The sequence below is a fragment of the Trachurus japonicus genome, chromosome 1, assembly GCF_045865225.1.
Source record: "Trachurus japonicus isolate A0001 chromosome 1, Traja_1.0".
In the NCBI taxonomy this organism is placed as follows: domain Eukaryota; kingdom Metazoa; phylum Chordata; class Actinopteri; order Carangiformes; family Carangidae; genus Trachurus; species Trachurus japonicus.
In genome coordinates, this window is record NC_140907.1 from 39,277,126 (window position 1) to 39,298,931 (window position 21,806).

Here is a 21,806-nt window from a genome sequence, read left to right on the forward strand (position 1 = left end):
TACTGTATTACAAAATGTAGATTAAAAGATTAATGTAGACAACTATTTTTTGTTTTGTTTTTTGTTTTTACTCGCCTATGTGTTAATGTTCTGGAAAGGGTCCTCAATGATGCTATTAACGTGGGTGATCTAGAAATTATTGAAAACACCACACTTGCTCATTTACCAACAATGCAGAGATGTCAGTTCTTGGGTGCTTTTGCAATACCCATATTCCGCCATCAGGAGGCGCTTCCATTGAACCAATGCGTGTCGTTATCTCTTTTCCAGTGCTCTAATCGTGACAAGAAAAAAAGGCCCAATGGAAACAGAGCAAAGGACAGCGCCCCCCTCAGGCAGGGAGGGAGAACAGAACACAACAATAGAAGATTCACAGTTGAACCTCAGAGCATTTTAATGAGCTTTAAGTCCAGAGACACTGATGATGCTCTGTCAGGTCCAGAGGACACACAGGGACGATGGTGGATTGGACTCTGTGTGTGACAGTGGAGCTGTTCTCAGATCAGTTCAGACTGCAGCGCTGGGAGTCACCTCCACTTCCTCTGGTTCCTCTGTCAATCCTCTACCACCTCCACCTACACACACACACACACACACACACACACACACACACACACGGTAGTTAGTCAGTAGTTGAGTGACTGGACATTGGCCTGTAGAGAGAGAGCTGCTGTTTCCTGTAACATTGTGTAGAGAGGGGAGGTGGAAGCAGCTGCAGCTTCACCTTCACACCTTTTCACTCTGTGTTGCTGTGTTTGATTTCAATGTGCAGCAGCAACTGTGTAGAAATATGAACAAAGACTGAAACAACATTGAACTGAAGTGAAACGTGCAGCGTTTACTGCAGCATCACTGCTCCAACACTTCAGTGAGGGATTTCCTCCTGTTACCTGTCAGCTCATGTTACAGCTACAAGTTATGTAAGTATCTGTGGGACCGCAGCATCTGATTGGCTGTTGAGATTTCATAGAGAAACAAATTTATTGATCATTTCCACTAAAGTTTCTCCACTGCATCTGCTGGAACGTAGTTTGGCCATAAAAACAAAAAGACATTCTTCTCCATATTTATTGCAGACTAACATTATTCTAAAGCAAAGATCAACAACATTTAGTGAATCTGATATGAGTGACAGATGCAACAGGACGTCTGGCTCGTACTTCCTGGTTTTGTCCTGACACCACAAACCTTTACCTGATACTGGAGCATTAGGACTCTGTTTGGCCTCCACACTCTGTTGGTTTTGGTTCCTGTCTTGTTGTTTCTTAATTAAATAATTAGTTTAATCGAACTTCTATGTGTCTATATGGTTATATGTCTTGTTATGGATCTAAGTTACATGATGAAAAGAAAAAGAAAAGAGACCAGTTAAACTGCCCACTAGTGTTGTTTTTGGCGGCCTGTTTTAATTTTAGTCTTTGTGTCAAACTGTCCTTTTAGTTTTTATTAGTTTTAGTCACGTTCATGCTCCTTTTTTGTCTATTCAAGTTTCAGTCGACTAAAAGTCTGAGCATTTTAGTCTGATTTTAGACAAAATAAATAAATGGTATAAATAAATAAATAAAATATATATTTTCATCTAGTTTCAGTCAATGATTTGAATCTCTTACTAGTAATGTAATTCTATTTAACCCAATCAATATAGCCTATACCTAGTATAGAGAAAAACTATTTTTTCATTTAGTCAAACCCATTTCACAATTCAATGTTGTTGATATGTTGTTATTATGTTGTTTCACACACACACACACACACACACACACACACACACACACACACACACACACACACACACACACACACACACACACACACACACACACACACACACACACACACACACACACACACACACACACACACACACAGATTTAACTGACCATAGTGTCTCCAGTCTACAGTCTGGACTCTTCTGGAGATCAATCAGATCCTTCAGGTCTGAATCCTGCAGGTTGTTGAACCTCAGGTCCAGGTGTCTCAGGTGGGAGGGGTTGGACTTCAGAGCTGAGCCCAGAGAAGAACAGCTGATCTCTGACAAACTGCAGCGATTCAGTCTGAATAAAGAATAAAAGCAGTACAACATTAATTCACCTCTTCATGTCAAACTGATCATTGCTGCTGACCTCAGGACAGTCTGTCAATATAGAATCAATATCTGATCAGACATGTTGGACTAAACACTGACTCCAACACTTTTATTCAGGACTGAACTGGATCAGAGTTTAAAGGTCCAGTCCTGATCCAGGACTAAGGTCTTTCTTGGTCCTGGTCTCAGGAAACTAAAACTACACACATTCAACTGAACACAAACCTGTTGACAAACCCCACCCACCCACATCTGATGTGATGCTTCAGACCAGTCAGTCTTTATCTGAGTCAAACGCTCTGACTTTAAGATCAGATTCAGATCATCTCTGTGAACAAAATGAAGACTGGTCTAACACTACAGAGCAGTCTAACATGTGTTTGTGACAGCGCCCCCTGAAGGTTGAAGTGAAGTGAACAGACATTATTGATGAGGACTGAGTGAAATGAGCTGAAAGTGAAGAGTCATTGTCAGTGTGAGAGAAGAACAACTGGAAACATGAGACAACAACTATTTCAAACGTCCTTCATTCATGACATCAAAGTCAGTGATTCAAGTTCTGAGTGAAGATCAATCAGGTTCAGTTGTGGATCAAAGATCTAAGATCTACAACAGTAACAGTCAGTGAACTGACCTCAGAGTCTCCAGTCTACAGTCTGGACTCTCCAGAAAACCACTCAGATCCTTCTCTCCTGAATCCTGCAGGTCGTTTCCACTCAGGTTCAGTTCTCTCAGGTGGGAGGGGTTGGACTTCAGAGCTGAGCCCAGAGAAGAACAGCTGATCTCTGACAAACAGCAGTTCCACAATCTGAATAAAGAATAAAAGAAGTACAACATTAATTCTTGGTCCTGGTCAGAGGTGGGTAGAAATATGCTACATTTACTCTGAGTAGTTTTAATGCAGCGTACTTTTTACTTTAACTTGAGTATAATTGTGAAGAAGAAGCGGTACTTTTACTCCGTTACATTGAGCTACATTCTGCTTGCTACTCGCTACGTTTTATCGATCCAATCTGTTTGTTTAGGGTCTCACACACACACACACACACACACACACACACACACACACAAAGAGTTTATGACAGTTCATAGACCTCTGTATGTAAGTCATTGTGGCTGACTTTGCTTTACTTTGTTACTTGATTTAATTTATTGTCTTAGTTGTTACTGTAAGTTTTGTTCTTTGACAATATCTGAATTTGTTAATTGCTGTTTTATATTTCTGTTTATTACACGGCTCTATTGAATGCTGCTCTCTGATTGGTCCATCGCTGCGTTCTGCGGTCCGTTATTTCTGTATAATGACCGTCGTCAAGTATAACAGACCGTTGCTAGGGACGCCGCTCTGATCAGCGCAGCACAGAAAAGAGAAACTATGCAGGATATTTACCTTGTGTTTCATTTTTACCGTCATTAAACAGCTTCAGACTAATAGTGATGTTAGATAAATGACTTGTAACTTGTTACAAGGAGAGTGGAGGCTCCTTTCACATCGCTGCTGGAAACCAAACCTGCGATCAGAGCCTCTGACCCGGTGTCACAGCTCTCCTCTTGTCTCGGTGGCAGCGCGACTCCGCGACACAAACGCACCCCGTAAACAGTAAAGTTAATCTCTTGTTTATGACAGAAAAGACAACACACAATACACACACCGTAACACGTGTATGGTAATCCATCGATCCACTGATTGATTATCAAAGGCTTCAAATGCACGACTGGGAGGAGGCTCGGCAAAACAGCGGACGTGACCATCTTGCAGATTCGCTAAATGATGCAATTATAAATCGATGAAAGTCGTATTTTGATCAGCATTGTTTCAAATTAATTACTTCACTTGTAAACCATGTAATAAGCGGGATAATATACAGTTGTTGCTTTTAAAGACCTTGCCTAGCTGATGTATTTATGTGTGATTTAATTTTTAATGTAAAATGAGGTGAGATGTCAAGACCGAAATAAACTAAACTAACTAGTTGGTCGGGTGTTATGGAGAAAACCCCTTCCATACATGTTCCATACAACCTGTTGGGGTTTATTTCTCCGTAACAACCTCCGAACTATAGCTACATTATCCCTTATGTAGGCTATTTGATTATGTTCATGCGCAGATTATTTAAAGCAGAAGTAAGCGATCCGGTCGTTTTGGCTAACTTTTTGTCAGCCGATGGAGTTAGCAGCCCCCGCCCTCGTCATGGATCTATTGGTCCTCGTCCCTACGTCACCACATTCACACGCATCCACAGCACACACAGCCCTTCATGCCGTTCTCTCTCCTCATTGGATAAAGGCTGTAGGATACAAGGAAGTATACAAGAAGTTTTCTCCTTGGCTTACAGCAGAGCAGGGTGACTGATAGACCCGTGTTTCAGACCAAACACTCTATATAAGTGATTGCTGTCGGAAGATATAACTATTTAAGACTTATATTTAAAGCAGAAGTAAGCGATCTGGTCGTTTTGGGTAATGCTGCGTTCCAGACAGGCTTTTGAAACCGTAAATTACAGCTTCAAGTCACAACTTACCACTTTGTAGTGTTCCAGGCAACCCACTCGTGTTTCTCCGACCTGTTTTACCTGTGAAAGTCACTATAACGGCCACTCGTAACTTCCGACCCGTGAACTCGTACCAGATCGAACTGGTACGACTTCACAGGTCGGAAAAACACGAGTTACGGGTTGCCTTGAACGCACCATAACAGTCCTCGTCCCTACGTCACCACATTCAGGGCATCCCTTGGCTGCACACACAGAGAGGACTGCCCCTTTATGCCGTTCTCTCTCCTCATTGGATAAAGGTTGTAGGATACAAGAAAAGTTTTCTCCTGGGCTCAGAGCAGAGCAGAGGGACTGACAGACCCGTGTTTCAGACCAAACACTCTATGTAAGTGATTGCTGTCGGAAGATACAACTATTTAAGACTTATATTAACAGAAAAATATCGCTTACTTCTGCTTTAACAAATAAAAGGTTACTCAGCAGCAGTTAGTTACTCAGTACTGGAGTAGTTTTTTAACCAAGTACTTTCTTACTCTTACTCAAGTAAATATTTGGATGACTTCTTTTTATTTTTACTTGAGTAATATTATTATAAAGGTAACAATACCGTTACATGAGTAAACCTTTTGGCTACTCTCTACCCACCTCTGGTCCTGGTCTCAGGAAACTAAAACTAAACACATTCAACTGAACACAAACCTGTTGACAAACCCCACCCACCCACATCTGATGTGATGGCTTCAGACCAGTCAGTCTTTATCTGAGTCAAACACTCTGACTTTAAGATCAGATTCAGGTCATCTCTGTGAACAAAATGAAGACTGGTCTAACACTACAGAGCAGTCTGACATGTGTTTGTGACAGCGCCCCCTGAAGGTTGAAGTGAAGTAAACAGACATTATTGATGAGGACTGAGTGAGATGAGCTGAAAGTGAAGAGTCATTGTCAGTGAGAGAGAAGAACAACTGGAAACATGAGACAACAACTATTTCAAACGTCCTTCATTCATGACATCAAAGTCAATGATTCAAGTTCTGAGTGAAGATCAATCAGGTTCAGTTGTGGATCAAAGATCTAAGATCTACAACAGTAACAGTCAGTGAACTCACATCAGAGTCTCCAGTCTACAGTCTGGACTCTCCAGAAAACCACTCAGATCCTTCAGGTCTGAATCCTGCAGCTTGTAGTTCTCACTCAGGTTCAGTTCTCTCAGGTGGGAGGGGTTGGACTTCAGAGCTGAGACCAGAGAAGAACAGCTGATCTCTGACAAACTGCACCTCCTCAATCTGAATAAAGAATAAAAGCAGTGAGTTGAGGACAAAGCTCCTTGTTGACAGCGTTCAGTGTCTCATCATCTGTTCAGAGCTGAAGAAGCTTCAGAAAGAACAAGTTTAGAAAATTAAAGTCCAACAGCTGAAGCAACAGGAAGCAGGTTAAACAGTCACATAGAGAGAAAACAGCTCATTACTATTCATGAGAAGCTGCTGCTGCTTCAAACATTGAACCTGCTCCAACTTCTTCAAAGAGCTGAAACCAGCACACACACAACTTGTTATTATGGGATGTTGGGCTGGAGGGAAAAATCTGTTCTCCCATTAAAATCACTTTTCACTTGAATAATCCAGTATGGACTCATAAAAGCTGAGGTTGATGTTTAACACTCCTGTGTCTGACACAACCAGATGTGTTCAGGTGAGTTCAGGTGTAGAGCTGCTGGTGTCACCTGAACAAAGAGCCAACTGGTTTTTATTCTACACATGATGAAATACAATAAAATAAATGAATGATGAACATTAATGTTTGTAATAATGCAGCAGGTCAGAGGAACAATTTACAGCTTCAGTTCTCTGAGAATCTCATTCATATCCAAACAAATAGAAACTGTCAGTGAAATATCTCTGACTGAATCAAATCCAATGGAGTCAGGACCCTGTGGATCCAGACTGAATCCATCCAGCAGATCCATGGCAACACCAGCTCTAATGACATGTTGGCTTTGAATATTTCACTACATCACAGAGCCTCAGGAAAGAGGAGGAGCCACCAGCTATTGATTATAGATCAGTGATTGTCTGACACATTACATGTGTTTCTGTAGTGGAGGTGAAATGTGAAGAGAAACAGAGACTGGACTAAAACCAGAGAAGAAGAAAACAGACGTCACCATGACGACCCTCAGTGTGGATCAGTCTAATATCAGCCTCATGTCTGCAGCTCAGTGTCAACACAACTTTCACATCACATTCATCTGAGCACAGAAATAAAACAGAGTCTGACCTCAGAGTCTCCAGTCTACAGTCTGGACTCTCCAGAAAACCACTCAGATCCTTCAGGTCTGAATCCTGCAGGTCGTTGTTGCCCAGGTACAGGTGTCTCAGGTGGGAGGGGTTGGACTTCAGAGCTGAGCCCAGAGAAGAACAGCTGATCTCTGACAAGCTGCAGTTCTCCAATCTGAATAAAGAATAAAAGAAGTACAAGATTAATTCTTGGTCCTGGTCAGAGGTGGGTAGAAACACGCTACATTTACTCTGTTACATTTACTTGTGTAACTTTTTGGATAAACTGTACTTGTAATGCAGCAAACTTTTTACTTTTACTTGAGTATAATTGTGAAGAAGAAGTGGTACTTTTACTCTGTTACATTCAGCTACATTCTGCTTGCTACTCGCTACTTTCTATCGATCTACTGCACGATCTGTTTGTTTAGGGTAACACACATGCACGCACACACACACACAAAGAGTTTATGACAGTTCATAGACGTCAGTATGCATATGTAAGTTATTGTGGCTGAATCTGCTTCACTTTGTTACTTTGTAAAGATTTCATTTCTTGTCTCGGTTGTTAAGTGTTGTTCTTTGACAATATCTGAATTTGTTCGCTGCTGTTTTATATTTTTGTGTAGTTGATTACGTTCATGCGCTGATTATTTAAGAAATAAAAGGTTACTCAGCAGCAGTTACTCAGTACTGGAGAAGTATTTTCACCAAGTACTTTCTTACTCTTACTCAAGTAAATATTTGGATGACTACTTTTTACTTTTACTTGAGTAATATTATTATAAAGTAACAGTACTCTTACTTGAGTAAAATTTTTGGCTACTCTACCCACCTCTGGTCCTGGTCTCAGGAAACTAAAACTACACACGTTCAACTGAACACAAACCTGTTGACAAACCCCACCCACCCACATCTGATGTGATGCTTCAGACCAGTCAGTCTTTATCTGAGTCAAACGCTCTGACTTTAAGATCAGATTCAGATCATCTCTGAAGAGTCATTGTCAGTGAGAGAGAAGAACAACTGGAAACATGAGACAACAACTATTTCAAACGTCCTTCATTCATGACATCAAAGTCAGTGATTCAAGTTCTGAGTGAAGATCAATCAGGTTCAGTTGTGGATCAAAGATCAAAGATCTACAACAGTAACAGTCAGTGAACTGACCTCAGAGTCTCCAGTCTACAGTCTGGACTCTCCAGAAAACCACTCAGATCCTTCAGGCCTGAATCCTGCAGCTTGTTGTTGGTCAGGTCCAGTTCTCTCAGGTGGGAGGGGTTGGACTTCAGAGCTGAGACCAGAGAAGAACAGCTGATCTCTGACAACCTGCAGTTCTTCAATCTGAATAAAGAATAAAAGCAGTGAGTTGAGGACAAAGCTCCTTGTTGACAGCGTTCAGTGTCTCATCATCTGTTCAGAGCTGAAGAAGCTTCAGAAAGAACAAGTTTAGAAAATCAAAGTCCAACATGTTAAGCAACAGGAAGCAGGTTAAACAGTCACATAGAGAGAAAACAGCTCATTAATATTCATGAGAAGCTGCTGCTGCTTCAACACAGACGCAGTGACTCCACTGCTCCACCTGTGGCTCCATCCAGACAAACTCATGTTGAGCAGCCACATTGGTCAGAGATTTACTGTTTATGACAGTTCATAGACGTCTGTATGCATATGTAAGTTATTGTGGCTGACTTTGCTTTACTTTGTTACTTTGTAAAGATTTCATTTCTTGTCTCGGTTGTTAAGTGTTGTTCTTTGATAATATCTGAATTTGTTCTTTGCTGTTTTATATTTTTGTGTAGTTGCTTACTTTCATGCGCTGATTATTTAACAAATAAAATGTTACTCAGCAGCAGTTCCTCAGTACTGGAGAAGTATTTTCACCAAGTATTTTCTTACTCTTACTCAAGTAAATATTTGGATGACTACTTTTTACTTTTACTTGAGTAATATTATTATAAAGTAACAATACTCTTACTTGAGTAAAATTTTTGGCTACTCTACCCACCTCTGGTCCTTGTCTCAGGAAACTAAAACTACACACGTTCAACTGAACACAGACCTGTTGACAAACCCCACCCACCCACATCTGATGTGATGCTTCAGACCAGTCAGTCTTTATCTGAGTCAAACGCTCTGACTTTAAGATCAGATTCAGATCATCTCTGTTAACAAAGTGAAGACTGGTCTAACACTACAGAGCAGTCTGACATGTGTTTGTGACAGCGCCCCCTGAAGGTTGAAGTGAAGTAAACAGACATTATTGATGAGGACTGAGTGAGATGAGCTGAAAGTGAAGAGTCATTGTCAGTGAGAGAGAAGAACAACTGGAAACATGAGACAACAACTATTTCAAACGTCCTTCATTCATGACATCAAAGTCAATGATTCAAGTTCTGAGTGAAGATCAATCAGGTTCAGTTGTGGATCAAAGATCTCAGATCTACAACAGTAACAGTCAGTGAACTGACCTCAGAGTCTCCAGAAACAGAGACTGGACTAAAACCAGAGAAGAAGAAAACAGACGTCACCATGACGACCCTCAGTGTGGATCAGTCTAATATTAGCCTCATGTCTGCAGCTCAGTGTCCACACAACTTTCACATCACATTCATCTGAGCACAGAAATAAAACAGAGTCTGACCTCAGAGTCTCCAGTCTACAGTCTGGACTCTCCAGAAAACCACTCAGATCCTTCAGGTCTGAATCCTGCAGCTTGTTCTCACTCAGGTTCAGTTCTCTCACGTGGGAGGGGTTGAACTTCAGAGCTGAGCCCAGAGAAGAACAGCTGATCTCTGACAACCTGCACCAGTCCAATCTGAATAAAGAATAAAAGCAGTGAGTTGAGGACAAAGCTCCTTGTTGACAGTGTTCAATGTCTCATCATCTGTTAAGAGCTGAAGAAGCTTCAGAAAGAACAATAATTCGAAAACTAGAAAATTTCCTCTCGGGAAATTTTGAATGGGCCACGGGAGCTACTGCCGGTTGTGCCATCTCTGTCAACATGGGAATCAAACCCACGATCTTAAGGTCAAGACAGAGCTGATCAGACAGACACATGATCATCTTTCTATAAGCACTGATATGGAGGAGCTGTAACCACATAAGGTTACCTGTGTGTGTGTGTGTGTGTGTGTGTGTTTATCTTGTGTAATAGGGCCAGGACTCAATTAAAACAATTAATCTAATTAATTAGAGGCTTTGTAATTAATTAATCGCAATTAATTGCATTTTAATCGCATATAAATATTTGACCTGAGAACAGTGAGAAGCATTTTTTTCACATGGATTTTAGTATACCATTGAATGACTGAATAGCTTAAGCAACAAAACACTGTTTTTTTTTTCAAGGTGGTACTTAACCAAGACCAACATGCAAATTATCGATTAATTCATTAATCGATATTTGATACAGATTTAAATGGTCTTTCCTGCCAATACACTATGATGATTACTGTAGTATTTAACTAGGCTACATAAATCACAGTAGCATAAACTGATTTGTTGAACGGACCAGGTGATGGGCTGACTGGTCCTGTCTAACTTCTGTGTACTGGGTGCCATTGTGCAGGGTGTTAAGGCAGCCTTCCTCCACTGCAGTCCCTATGGTCCTGGACCCTCTGGCTGGTGGGGTGGGCTGCTTTCAGCTGGTAGTCCATGAGCCAAGACCCCAAAATTGGCCTCCCGCAATCGAACGGGTGGGCAATTTCTAGTTTGTTTTTTTGACTTGGTAGACATCTCTAGTGAACAGTTTGGCATGATAACCATTGCAAACAGGTAGCTTAGTGGTGGTTATCATGTGTTGAATAGGTGGACTGGTAGAGTGGAAACTTGAAAACTGTGTATAGCGCTTGTTCGGTATTATGCTGTTTGTTGACCACTCAGGGTGCCTAAATCACTTCAAGGATGTTTTTCCCTTTTATCAAGACCCTACTATTAATAATAATAGACTCACCTCAGGAATATGTGAATCACATGAAATAGCCAACGTTTTTAGAATGTTTTACTTTTCATGCAATAACAAGAACAAACAAATATTTTTTTTTACATAATTAAAATCAACTAAAGAGCTTGCTCCTCCTGTCACAAATAATGTGGAGCATACTGCCAGTACAGTATTTCAAGTGTCCCTCTGTCAATGACCTACGCCTGGCCAACAGCCTGAACGAGTTCTACTGCCGCTTAGAAAGACAATGGGACAGACCTGATATCCCCCACACCTCCAACCACCAGCCATCGATCAGCAACAGCTCCTCCACACCTGGATCACCTACACAGCCCCACACCCCAGTGCCACCCTCCCCCACACCTCTCACACCTCTCTCCATCATACAAATCAAATCAAATCAAAGAAGGAGAGGTGAAGAGACTGTTTAAACGGCTGAACCCCTGCAAAGCTGCAGGCCCAAACTCTAGCCATGTTCCTACTAAAATCAGCGGGTCAACGCAGGTTTTTTAAATGTGGGTCGACCCGCTAACAATCGGCATTTGGCTCCTTTCCCATTGACCAAAATGAGCCGGGTCTGTCTGTCTAACCCCCGCATAAACCAGTCGCCCCGCTTTCATTCGCAGTGCGAGAAACACCGTGTCATGCCCCAGCCGCCCGCCACGGAGGACAGCGAGTCTGCCACGGCCGCCTTATGATGGACGTCCGCGGCACAACATGTCAGTTAAACAGACTGTCGCTTCTTTTTTTTCAATCTTTTTTGGTCAGTGTTCTTTGATCTTTTGATCAAATCACAGTCTTGAATGCAAGCAGAGTTTTGTTTTGGTAGCCTACGTGAGACGCGACTGGTGCGATGATGTGGCATCACGTAACGCCCAATGTCATATAAATTAGCAGGTTGAGCCGGGTCTGGTGTTCCCACTGCAAGCCGATCAGAGCCGGGCCGATTTAAGGCGATTTTAACCCGCGTCTCTTGCCGAGTCATTTGACACGGGTCGACGGGGGGGCATACATCAGTCCGACTGCCCAAAAGTGCTACAGTGTTAAGGTTAGGTTTAGGGTAAGGTTGAGGGTTAGGGCTACTTAAGTCGGAGAAATGGGAGGTCGGACTAATGGACGCAAAAATAAAGAAATGTATGGTCGGAGAAATGGGTAGTCAGACAGATGTCCCGGGTTGACGCGGGTCGGTGCGCCTTTCTCTCTGCCACTAAAAGCCGATTGTTTCTGGGTTTAAACGGGTTTTTTGGCCAGTGGGAAAGGGGTATAAGTCTCCCCCTCCACCCTGAAGCACTGAGCCAATCAGCTGTCTCCGGTGTTCACACACATTTTTAACACCTCACTGGAGACCTGTCATGTGCCAGCTTGTTTCAAGGCCTCAGCCATTGCTCCAGTTCCCAAAAAGACAAGGCTCACAGGCCTTAATGACTACAGACCTGTTGCTCTGACTTCTGTGGTCATGAAGACTTTTGAGTGCCTCGTCTTGACCCACCTTACATTACAGTTCACCTACAGAGCCAACAGATCTGTAGATGATGCTGTAAACATGGCCCACTTCATCCTCCAGCACCTGGACTCCCCAGGATCCTATGCCAGGATACTGTTTGTGGACTTCAGCTCTGCCTTCAATACGATCATCCCAGCTCTGCTCCGTGACAAGCTCTCCCAGCTTAATGTGCCTGACTCCATGTGCAGGTGGATTACGTACTTCCTGACAGACAGACGGCAGTTGGTGAGGCTGGGGAAGCATGTCTCTGACACCCAGACCATCAGCACTGGATCCCCTCAAGGGATTTCTCCTCTGCTGTTCTCCCTGTACACCAACAGCTGCACATCTGGACACCAGTCTGTCAAGCTCCTGAAATGTGCGGACGACACCACCCTCATCGGCCTCATCTCTGATGGGGACGAGTCGGCCTACAGCAGCGAGACGGACCCTCTAGTGTCATGGTGCAGCATGAACAACCTGGAGCCCAACGCTCTGAAGACAGTGGAGATGATAGTGGACTTCAGAAAGGACCAAGCTGCCCTCCCCCCTGTCATCCTCTGTGACTCTACAGCGACCCTGGTTGAGTCCTTCTGCTTCCTGGGCACCACCATCTCCCAGGAGCTCTAATGGGAGCAGAACATCAGCTCCCTCACCAAGAAGCCTCAGCAGAGGATAGGCTATACTTCCTGCTGCAGCTGAAGAAGTTTCACCTCCCTGTGAAGATGCTGGTGAACTTCTACACTGCCACCATTGAATCCATCTTCACATCCTCCATGACAGTCTGGTGTGCTGCAGCTCCTGCCAGAGACAAGGCCAAACTGCAGCGTGTCATTCACTCTGCCCAGAGGACGATCGACTGCAGCCTCCCATCTCTTCAAGAGCTGTACATCTCCAGGACCCGGAGACCAGAGCCAGAATTGCTGCTGACCCCTCTCACCCTGGACACAAACTCTTCCAGTCCCTCCCCTCTGGCAAAAGGCTCCGGTCCATCCGGACCAGGACCTCACGCCAAAAGAACAGTTTCTTCGTCTCTGCAGTCAGCCTAATGAACAATGCCCCAGTTCCCCCTAAATAACCCTAAACCTATGGATGTAATATGCTATAATGTTTATGTCATCTTTACTCACTACATCTTAGCCTTCTTAACCTTGGATGTATATAAACCATTAAAAATGTTCCCTGTATAATGTGATTTCACAAAAGTCCTCTGCTACTTCCTGCTAACAGCCATATTAAAGCCGATTTTCCCCCTCGCTCCCTCATGCACCCGGTGGAATTAGCGCCAACTAGTGGTGCAAACAAATATTATCTGCAGGGCCTTTCTGCAACTGCAAAGGTGCTCTAAATCATCAGTAGTGGCACACAAATTATGAAATGTGCAACATCGGAGAATGGCCATAATTGGTGTATATGGCATTTTTATGGTCAAAATAGTGAATGCATGATAAATATTGTTAAGCTACTCTTGTGCAAAGGTTATCATACCAATTAATAATATGGACATATATAGGAATAATAAAATAGCAACAAAAATTTGCCCACCCTTTCGATTGCGATTGGTGGTCTGGCTCATGGACTATGGGGGGGACTCTATCAGCTGCTCCCACGAGAGGCATTTGACGCGTTTGACACCAACAAGGTTTAACTTTAAAACCAGATTAAATCATGGTTTAAGTTTAAATTCTGTTGCACGTTAACTGTGTTTTAATCACATGAAGGTGTGTGTGTGTTTGTGTGTGTGTGACTGTAATCACATGAAGCTGGCTCTAGAGTCTGTGTGTGTGTGTGTGACTGACTTGACACATAGTTAGTTAGTAGCTGCATCCTGTGTCAGTCTGATTTAGCTGTGTCTCTGTTTATAAACATTTAAACGAGCGCCAGGTGGATTGTTTATGAAGTTAACGAGCTCTGGCCTGAGGATCAAAGAGGTTACCACGGCGATAGGGGCCCCCGCAGGCTGAGACAGACAGAAACGTGGAGAAAAACAGCCATTTTCTGCCTCTAAACCGGTCTCACATTTAGGCTTAGGGTGAGAAAACGGTAACTCCTATCAGAACAAAACACAGATCACATTGCTCTAAGGACTTCCTGAAAATTTTTGTACGATTTGGTGTTTCTACAGTAAATATTTTGGCGACGCTGGCAGTTTTAAAACATCAGGCCGTTCTGCTTCTCTCAGAAAATATTTGTATTGGACTCAATGAGGAGCAGAGACAGACGTGGCCGCACTTAGAGGCTCAGAGTTTAAATTCTGTAAGTCTCTCTGATATTTTGAGCAGATTAACAGATCAAGGATGAGCTCGTCTACAACCGTGGCCGAAATTATGTGTCTAGAGTGTAAATTGTGGCCGTTTGGAGTTTGGATAGAGAAAAAATCTGGAGTTTTTCTGGCATCTCTCCCACTCTAACCGATGATGTCACCCACTCTGACACGAACATTCCGTGCAATACACACCCATTCTAATCTCATAATTTCTCCAAAAATGATCATGGTCATTGATCATGGATTGATCAAAAACTATATGACCTATCAAAACGTGGAGTAATACGACAATACACAAGACTTGTGTCTACTGTTTAAAGTTTAAATGGAGTCTCTAGGTGAAAGTATGCCTGAGCAGTAGACGTTTGTTAAACTCCAATGATTGGTCTTTTTCGCTCTTTTTTTTCCGCCCGTCCCATTGACTTCAATGCAAAATTTTTGCGCAGTTTTTCGCGACTTACGTCGCGAAAAATTCGTAAACTGTTGAGAAAAGTAATAGCACACCGATCCCAATCAAGCCGCACGTTTTGATATATAATTTATATAATTCGCCCGGGCACTGGTCCCTGCAGCTATTTCATAGCTGTTGGGACCAGTGCCCGGTGCGATTGCCCGCGGCCCTAATTAAAGTCCCAACAGCTGAAGCAACAGGAAGCAGGTTAAACAGTTACTTAGGCCCCGTCCACACAAATCCGTTTATTTCGAATCCGTATAAATACTTTATTGGATTGGCCTCGCGTCCACACGAATACGGCGTTTTCGGGGGGTGAAAACGGTATTTTTTGAAAATGGGTCCCAGAGTGGGAAAATTTGAAAACGCCGCCCCAACGTTTTCGTCTGGATGGCCAATACGGCTTTTTTCTGAAACGATGATGTCATACCCCCCGTCGCTCTACCTGTAACCTGAGACACACACACACCGCTGCAGCAGCTGCACAGTCTATGGACGTAACAACAGCGGCCGGGTCGCTCAGACGCTGCGTGTCAGAGTAAATATGACCATCAGTGATGATTAAACAGGCGCGATGCCTGCTCTGACTCTGTGAAACTAACCTGCTCTCTGGCAAGTTCACTTGAAGAAACCCTGAGTCGCACATCGAATATCAGGCTACACGTCACCGCTGACGTTCTCTCAGATCTGAACTATCCTCTTCCTTTTTATCACTTTGCAGGTTAATCAAACACCTTCCAGCAGCCAGAAAAAGATAAACTCACATTTTATTTGTCTTTCTTTCATTCCTACAGATAGCTACAAAAGTAACAATCATAGGCATGTAGGATATATATTTTTTCCAACAAAACAAATTCAAAGTTTGTGTAATTTGCATTGAGGATAACATTAAACACCCATGGGGGCACGCCAACAGATGCACATTTCTCCGTGCTGCGCCTCGGCCCCTCAGCTGTGTGTCTGTGTATCATGTGTAGCCCGTATGTGTGTGTAGCCTGTGTGAATGTGTGTATTAATCTCTTGCGTGCTCTGTGATGAATAACTAACTCTGTGTGATGAATAACACAAACCGCTGCAGAGCGCGAGCCTGGCACAGAGGTGCGCGCCCTGGCACATCTGACACAATCGGTTAACGACACCGAAAAGGAGGCTATTTAGCGTCCGACGTCTATGCAGGGCCGTTGCTAGGAATTCTGGGCCCCCTTAAAGAATACTAAAGTGGGCCCCTCCCCCTAACTTTTCCTTTTTTTTTTCTTAGACTACGTATGTATTATCGTTTTTTATTTAGCCTTCTTTGTTTTGATGCTAATGCAGCATTACACTGCAAAAACTCAAGTATCTTAGCAAGAATATTTGTCTTATTTCTAGTCAAAATGTAATTTCTAGTCAAAACAAATCTCATTATACTTAAAGTAAGACACATCATATTAAAAGTAGCTTGTTTTTAGACACTTTTTACTCCTTTCAAGCAGATTTTCACTTGGAATAAGTAGAATAAATTTGATAGTGGAGCAAGTTTTTCTTCCTTATTACAAGCACAAAAAACTTGCTTTCACTGGCAGATTTTTCTATTTATTGTGAATTTAAGTGAAAATGATCTAAAAACAAGTTAATTTTTAGGTGATGAGTCTTATTTTAAGTGGAAAGAGATTAGTTTTGACTAGAAATGAGACATTTGGACAGAAAATAAGACAAATATTCTTGGAAAGATGTTGAGTTTTTACAGTGTACTATGAGACTGCAGTGAAGTTAGTTTTAAGTTGGATATTTGACAGACATTCGCTCCTTCTCAATACATTAAAAATTCATAGAAAATATAAGACGTGTTCAAATGCAATAAAAACAGGTGTGTGTCATAGAGGAGGCTTAGCTCTACCATCCTGTGTTGATTTTGAGTCAACAGGTCACATGACCTGGGAGTTATTGATTGATTTCTATTTATTGTGAATTTAAGTGAAAATGATCTAAAAACAAGTTAATTTTTAGGTAATGAGTCTTATTTTAAGTGGAAAGAGATTAGTTTTGACTAGAAATGAGACATTTGGACAAGAAATAAGACAAATATTCTTGGAAAGATGTTGAGTTTTTACAGTGTACTATGAGTATTAGTCAGGGTCTTACGCAGAATAAATCAGTCATACAAAGATTAGACTACTGGGGTTTTTTATGGGCATCACTAGGCGCTGGGCCCCTAGAGTTATCATCACCTTTCTCCCCTATACAACGGCCCTGCGTCTATGTTAAAGGGATAGTTCACCCTAGAATGATATTTCGCTCATTATCTACTCACCCTCATGTGGACTAAGGGCTGGGAGAAGTTTCAGAGTCCTCCGTCCCTTCTCTGAGTTACAGGGGGTCTTGGTGTAGCAGTGCATGTCCATATAACGGTTGTAAAGGGACACCAGAGCTCTTGGGACACCAGAGCTCTTCGTAAAAAAACACACACAAAAAAACATCCAAATACCTCCATGCTGCTCGTATGTAATGTCCGTCTTGTGCTGAAGCCCCAAATTGCGTAATTGTCCCGAAAAAAATTAAATAAGTCTATATTTTAAGCTTGTTTGTAGCGGAAGCTTCTCGAAGCTCCTCTTCCTGGTCCGTCCAAATCTCGCGTGATTCGCAGTAACCGCACTGACGCCGGCGCAAATCACGCGAGATTTGGACGGACCAGGAAGAGGAGCTTTGAGAAGCTTCCGCTACAAACAAGCTTAAAATATAGACTTTTTTTTTTTTTTCGGGACAATTACGCAATTTGGGGCTTCAGCACAAGACGGACATTACATACGAGCAGCATGGAGGTATTTGGATGTTTTTTTGTGTGTGTTTTTTTACGAAGAGCTCTGGTGTCCCTTTACAACCATTATATGGACATGCACTGCTACACCAAGACCCCCTGTAACTCAGAGAAGGAGGACTCTGAAACTTCTTCCAGCCCTTAGTCCACATGAGGGTGAGTAGATAATGAGCGAAATATCATTCTAGGGTGAACTATCCCTTTAAGCACACGTTTTTTTTTAAAATTTTATTATTATTATTTATTAATAATGAGCGATGAGTCCCATGATATGCGCACCAGTGTTTGTTTGTAGAGCCCGGTTTAGGTGTGCACGCGTCGGGGGGGGGGGGTTATAATACATAAGTTGTGCTCTAACACAACTTAATACACGCCCAACCCCCCCCCCCCCCCCCGCCCCCCCCCCCGACGCGCGCGCGCACCCACGGGCAAAAACATAAATCGGCACCCATGATGCTAACATACTCTGTGAACCAGGTTTTCTTCGACTAATCCTGAGTTTCTACTCTTTATCTATTTTTCTGAAGCTTGCAGAATGAAAGCAGCGGCTGAGGATTATTATGAATATTTGATCATTCCTTGATGAGTATTTGTTTGATCGTTCCCGTTTTTCTGCGTCATCAGTTTATCTGAACAGCCGTCACATGGCTCATATGACACATCGTGGACACACGCAGTTCAGAGCAAATTGCACTTTTTTCTGTCTTTCTCTCTTTTTTCCATAAGGTAGGTTATCAGTCTATCAATAGGGCCTAATCAATGTAGTATGAAGAGACTCGATCCACAATAAATTTATTTCCAGTTGTGACTGATACATAGACTACATGCACAACCCTGTCATGCAGGGCCGGCTCTAGGCATAGGCGATATAGGTGGTCGCCTAGAGCGCCAACTGCTGGAGGGGCGCCGCCAGTCAAGGGGGAAAAAAAAAAAAAAAGATAATAATAATGATTTATGTCCGCTGCGCCCCCTCACTTAGTGTTTTCTGTGTAGAAAAAACCCCCCAAAACAAATAAATAAACAATGACAAACATGTTCCTAAATTGTGTATAGTCACACACACACAGCAGATACCTGTCTGCAGCAGGAATGCTCTCAAGCCGTTTTCTTGTTAGAAACGCCACATTTTTATTTAGATGTGTGGCACAAATGCCGGCGCGTTTGCGCGACCGTCTCAATATGTTTTTTTCTTTCTTCATATTTCGGTCATTTACGCAGTAGAAATACGGTTCAACTACTGTGATTGGGAGACTCTCCTCTTTCAAATACGCACGGCCGCACGCCCTTGACGACCTGTCAATCAAAACAACTGTGAAGCGCTTCGAAACAGCAGAGTCGTTCAGAGAGAGAGAGAGGGATAGAGAGAGAGAGAGAGAGAGAGAGAGAGAGAGAGAGAAGCAGTGAGGATGACGACGGTGCTTCAGAGGTTTAAAGTTCTGACTAATTTGATGAGGAAGATCATGAAAAAAGAAGAGAGTAGAGATTTCAGCCTGCTCAGACAGCAGGGCCAGTGGGCCACAGCTCCAGATCAGCTCCAGCTCTGTATTCAGACCTGCTGAGCTCTCAAACTAGTTTTTTTTTTTTTTTTTTACCTCTCAAACAGTACCACAGTGGCAACACATATAGGGTACATTATATAGGCTAAATATTGTAAATTCTGTGTGTTTTTTGTCTACTTAGTTGATATTTGGAGAAAATTTCTCATTTAGGGCTACACACATCTCATGAAGTTGAAGTCAATGAAGTCAATATTTAGCTTCTGTTATCCCACATTTGAGACATTTGGTGAGAATGACAGTTAGGCCTAACATTTATGCTCAAAAAGAAATTTCACAATTTTTTTTCCCACACTTATCGCCTTATATCATACAGTATATTCCACTGCTTTTGTGAAGCCCAGACTTTCGTATACCCATTTCAAGCACCACAACAGTTTGTTCTCATGATTATGAAGAGACTAATTTTTTCATGTCTTCACCCAGGATTTACTCAGTGCAATTTTACTGATTGTTGTGCAAGTTGTGTATCTCAGGGTCAGAGGGGACATAGAGATACACTGTTATGTTATCGTTATGATCATTATGATCATTGTTGGGGGGGCGCCTGAGAGTAATCTCGCCTAGGGCACCAAAATGGCTAGAGCCGGCCCTGCTGTCATGTTATAAAAAAAATGGACTGGTCCAGCCGGAGTCTACAAAATAAGGGCAAAGCAGACTGTTCTTTCTCAGTCTGTTGTGGCAAGTGCACTGTTCTTTTGTGTGGTGTGTTGAGGGACCAGAGCCCGTACCTCTGACCAAAACCGCCTGAACAAGCTGATCAAAAAGGCCAGCTCCACCAGTGGCATCTCTCTGGACTGTGTGGAGCAGGTTATTAATGTGAGGATGAAAGAATAAAAGATGTAGATAAATTCATTGATAATCAATCAGATGAGTTATGATTAATGATCAGTGTAGGAGCCATTTAGCTTTTATTTTGGTGTTCTGTTGGTGGCAGGGTTTTATTGTTGTAACTAGGGCTGACCCAAAAAAATCAAAGCTTCGAAGCTTCGTTCGTTGCCATGGTAATCGTTCATGAAGTCCGTGATCGATTGTTTTTTTTCTTCTTCCTTTTTTCCTTTTTGACACAGGTTGTCATCGGCAATTGCTACTTTAAAATGAGTAGGCGACTTGGCATCCTGGAAACCTGCCTGATTTTGGAGATATGCAGTGTTTGTTTGCCATTACTTTCCGCGGTTTGACTCGTCAGCGCGGAGCAGCTGGAGCTCGTCACCATGGCCATAGTGGGTTGTCGTCAGCACAGCTGCGGGAGTTGCCTGCCGTCACGTAGCTATTGGGGCTACAGGTCGTCAGCGGAGCAGCTGGAACTCATCACCGGTCGTCACCGTAGCTATTGGGGCTACGCCACAACGGAGCTGCGGGAGAGCTGGATGTCACCGTGGCTATTGGGGCCGCACAGACTGTGAAAGATGTGTGTTTTGACTGTTTGATTTAATGTCATGGCTCCTCCTGGTAGCCTATATATGTTTTTGAAATTGTTCTGTCTTCTGCCAGAAGCAATTTAGGGGCTGGTATGTAGGAGCCATTTTAGCTTTTATTTTGGTGTTCTGTTGGTGGCAGGGTTTTATTGTTGTAACCTCCGTGCACCGGAAGTGGCGTCACGCACTTCGGGTCACGGGGGTGATTTAAACTGAGGACAATTAGCGGCAGGTGTTGCTGGTCGAAGGCAAACAGTTTTTGACCGTGTTGATGTGTCGTTTTGTGTCCTGCCTCCACTACAAAAGAGGTATTTGTTGTTAATAAATGTTGTTTTTTACTATTGAAACCGGTTTGGGCACTAATTATTTGACCACACATGCATGCGTCCGAACACCATAGACCAGCCACCATGACCTTCTTTTTATCATTGGGATGGAAAGAAGGCAATACAATCAGTGTTTAAATGAGAAGTGGGACTTTGTCCTTCTGTTATTGGGCCTCAAAGAGCCCTGAGCTCTATCAGAGCATTTAATCCCTATGTCAGATCTACAGTGGAAGGAAACTAATTTCTTTTTGAACATTAAATCCTGTAAATCTGTTTGAACAGACACCACAAATGAAACAATCAACAGTGAAAATGGATACAACAGGTTCTGTTCTCAAGAACCAGCTGGAAATAAACTGGAACCTTAGAAATCTTTGGTTTTTCCAGAAATCTCAAATCTCCTGTCGTTCATCATCATCATCACTAATGTGACTTCAGCTTGGTGAAATATTTGTTGGAGACAGATGAAGCTTCTGTCATGTTCAAATCAGCAGCAGAAGATCTGTGAGTTTGATCATCATCAAGTTTATGATTTGAAGATAAAATATAGATTTTAAAATGATAGAACTTCTGTCCATCACAAACACTATGACTGGTCTCAACTTCCTCTTGTAGTAATAATAACACTGAGTCCTTTCTCTTCTCCAGTTCTTTGTTTAAATCCTCAACCAATGAACAATTGAAAATTCAAACATTTGAGCTGAATACA

The 21,806-nt window shown here is 42.6% G+C and overlaps 1 protein-coding gene across 1 annotated transcript; it reads right to left on the reverse strand.

The window, feature by feature from the left end:
• Positions 1 to 278: 278 nt before the first annotated feature.
• On the reverse strand, positions 279 to 20,575 carry LOC146992579 (ribonuclease inhibitor-like). Its single transcript, XM_085788643.1, has 5 exons — positions 20,567 to 20,575; positions 6,859 to 7,109; positions 5,691 to 5,867; positions 1,862 to 2,054; positions 279 to 575 (listed from the first exon to the last, which is right to left on the reverse strand). Exons 1-5 carry the CDS (start codon positions 20,573 to 20,575, stop codon positions 555 to 557), a joined length of 651 nt encoding a protein of 216 aa, XP_085644769.1. The 3' UTR covers positions 279 to 554.
• Positions 20,576 to 21,806: the final 1,231 nt, after the last annotated feature.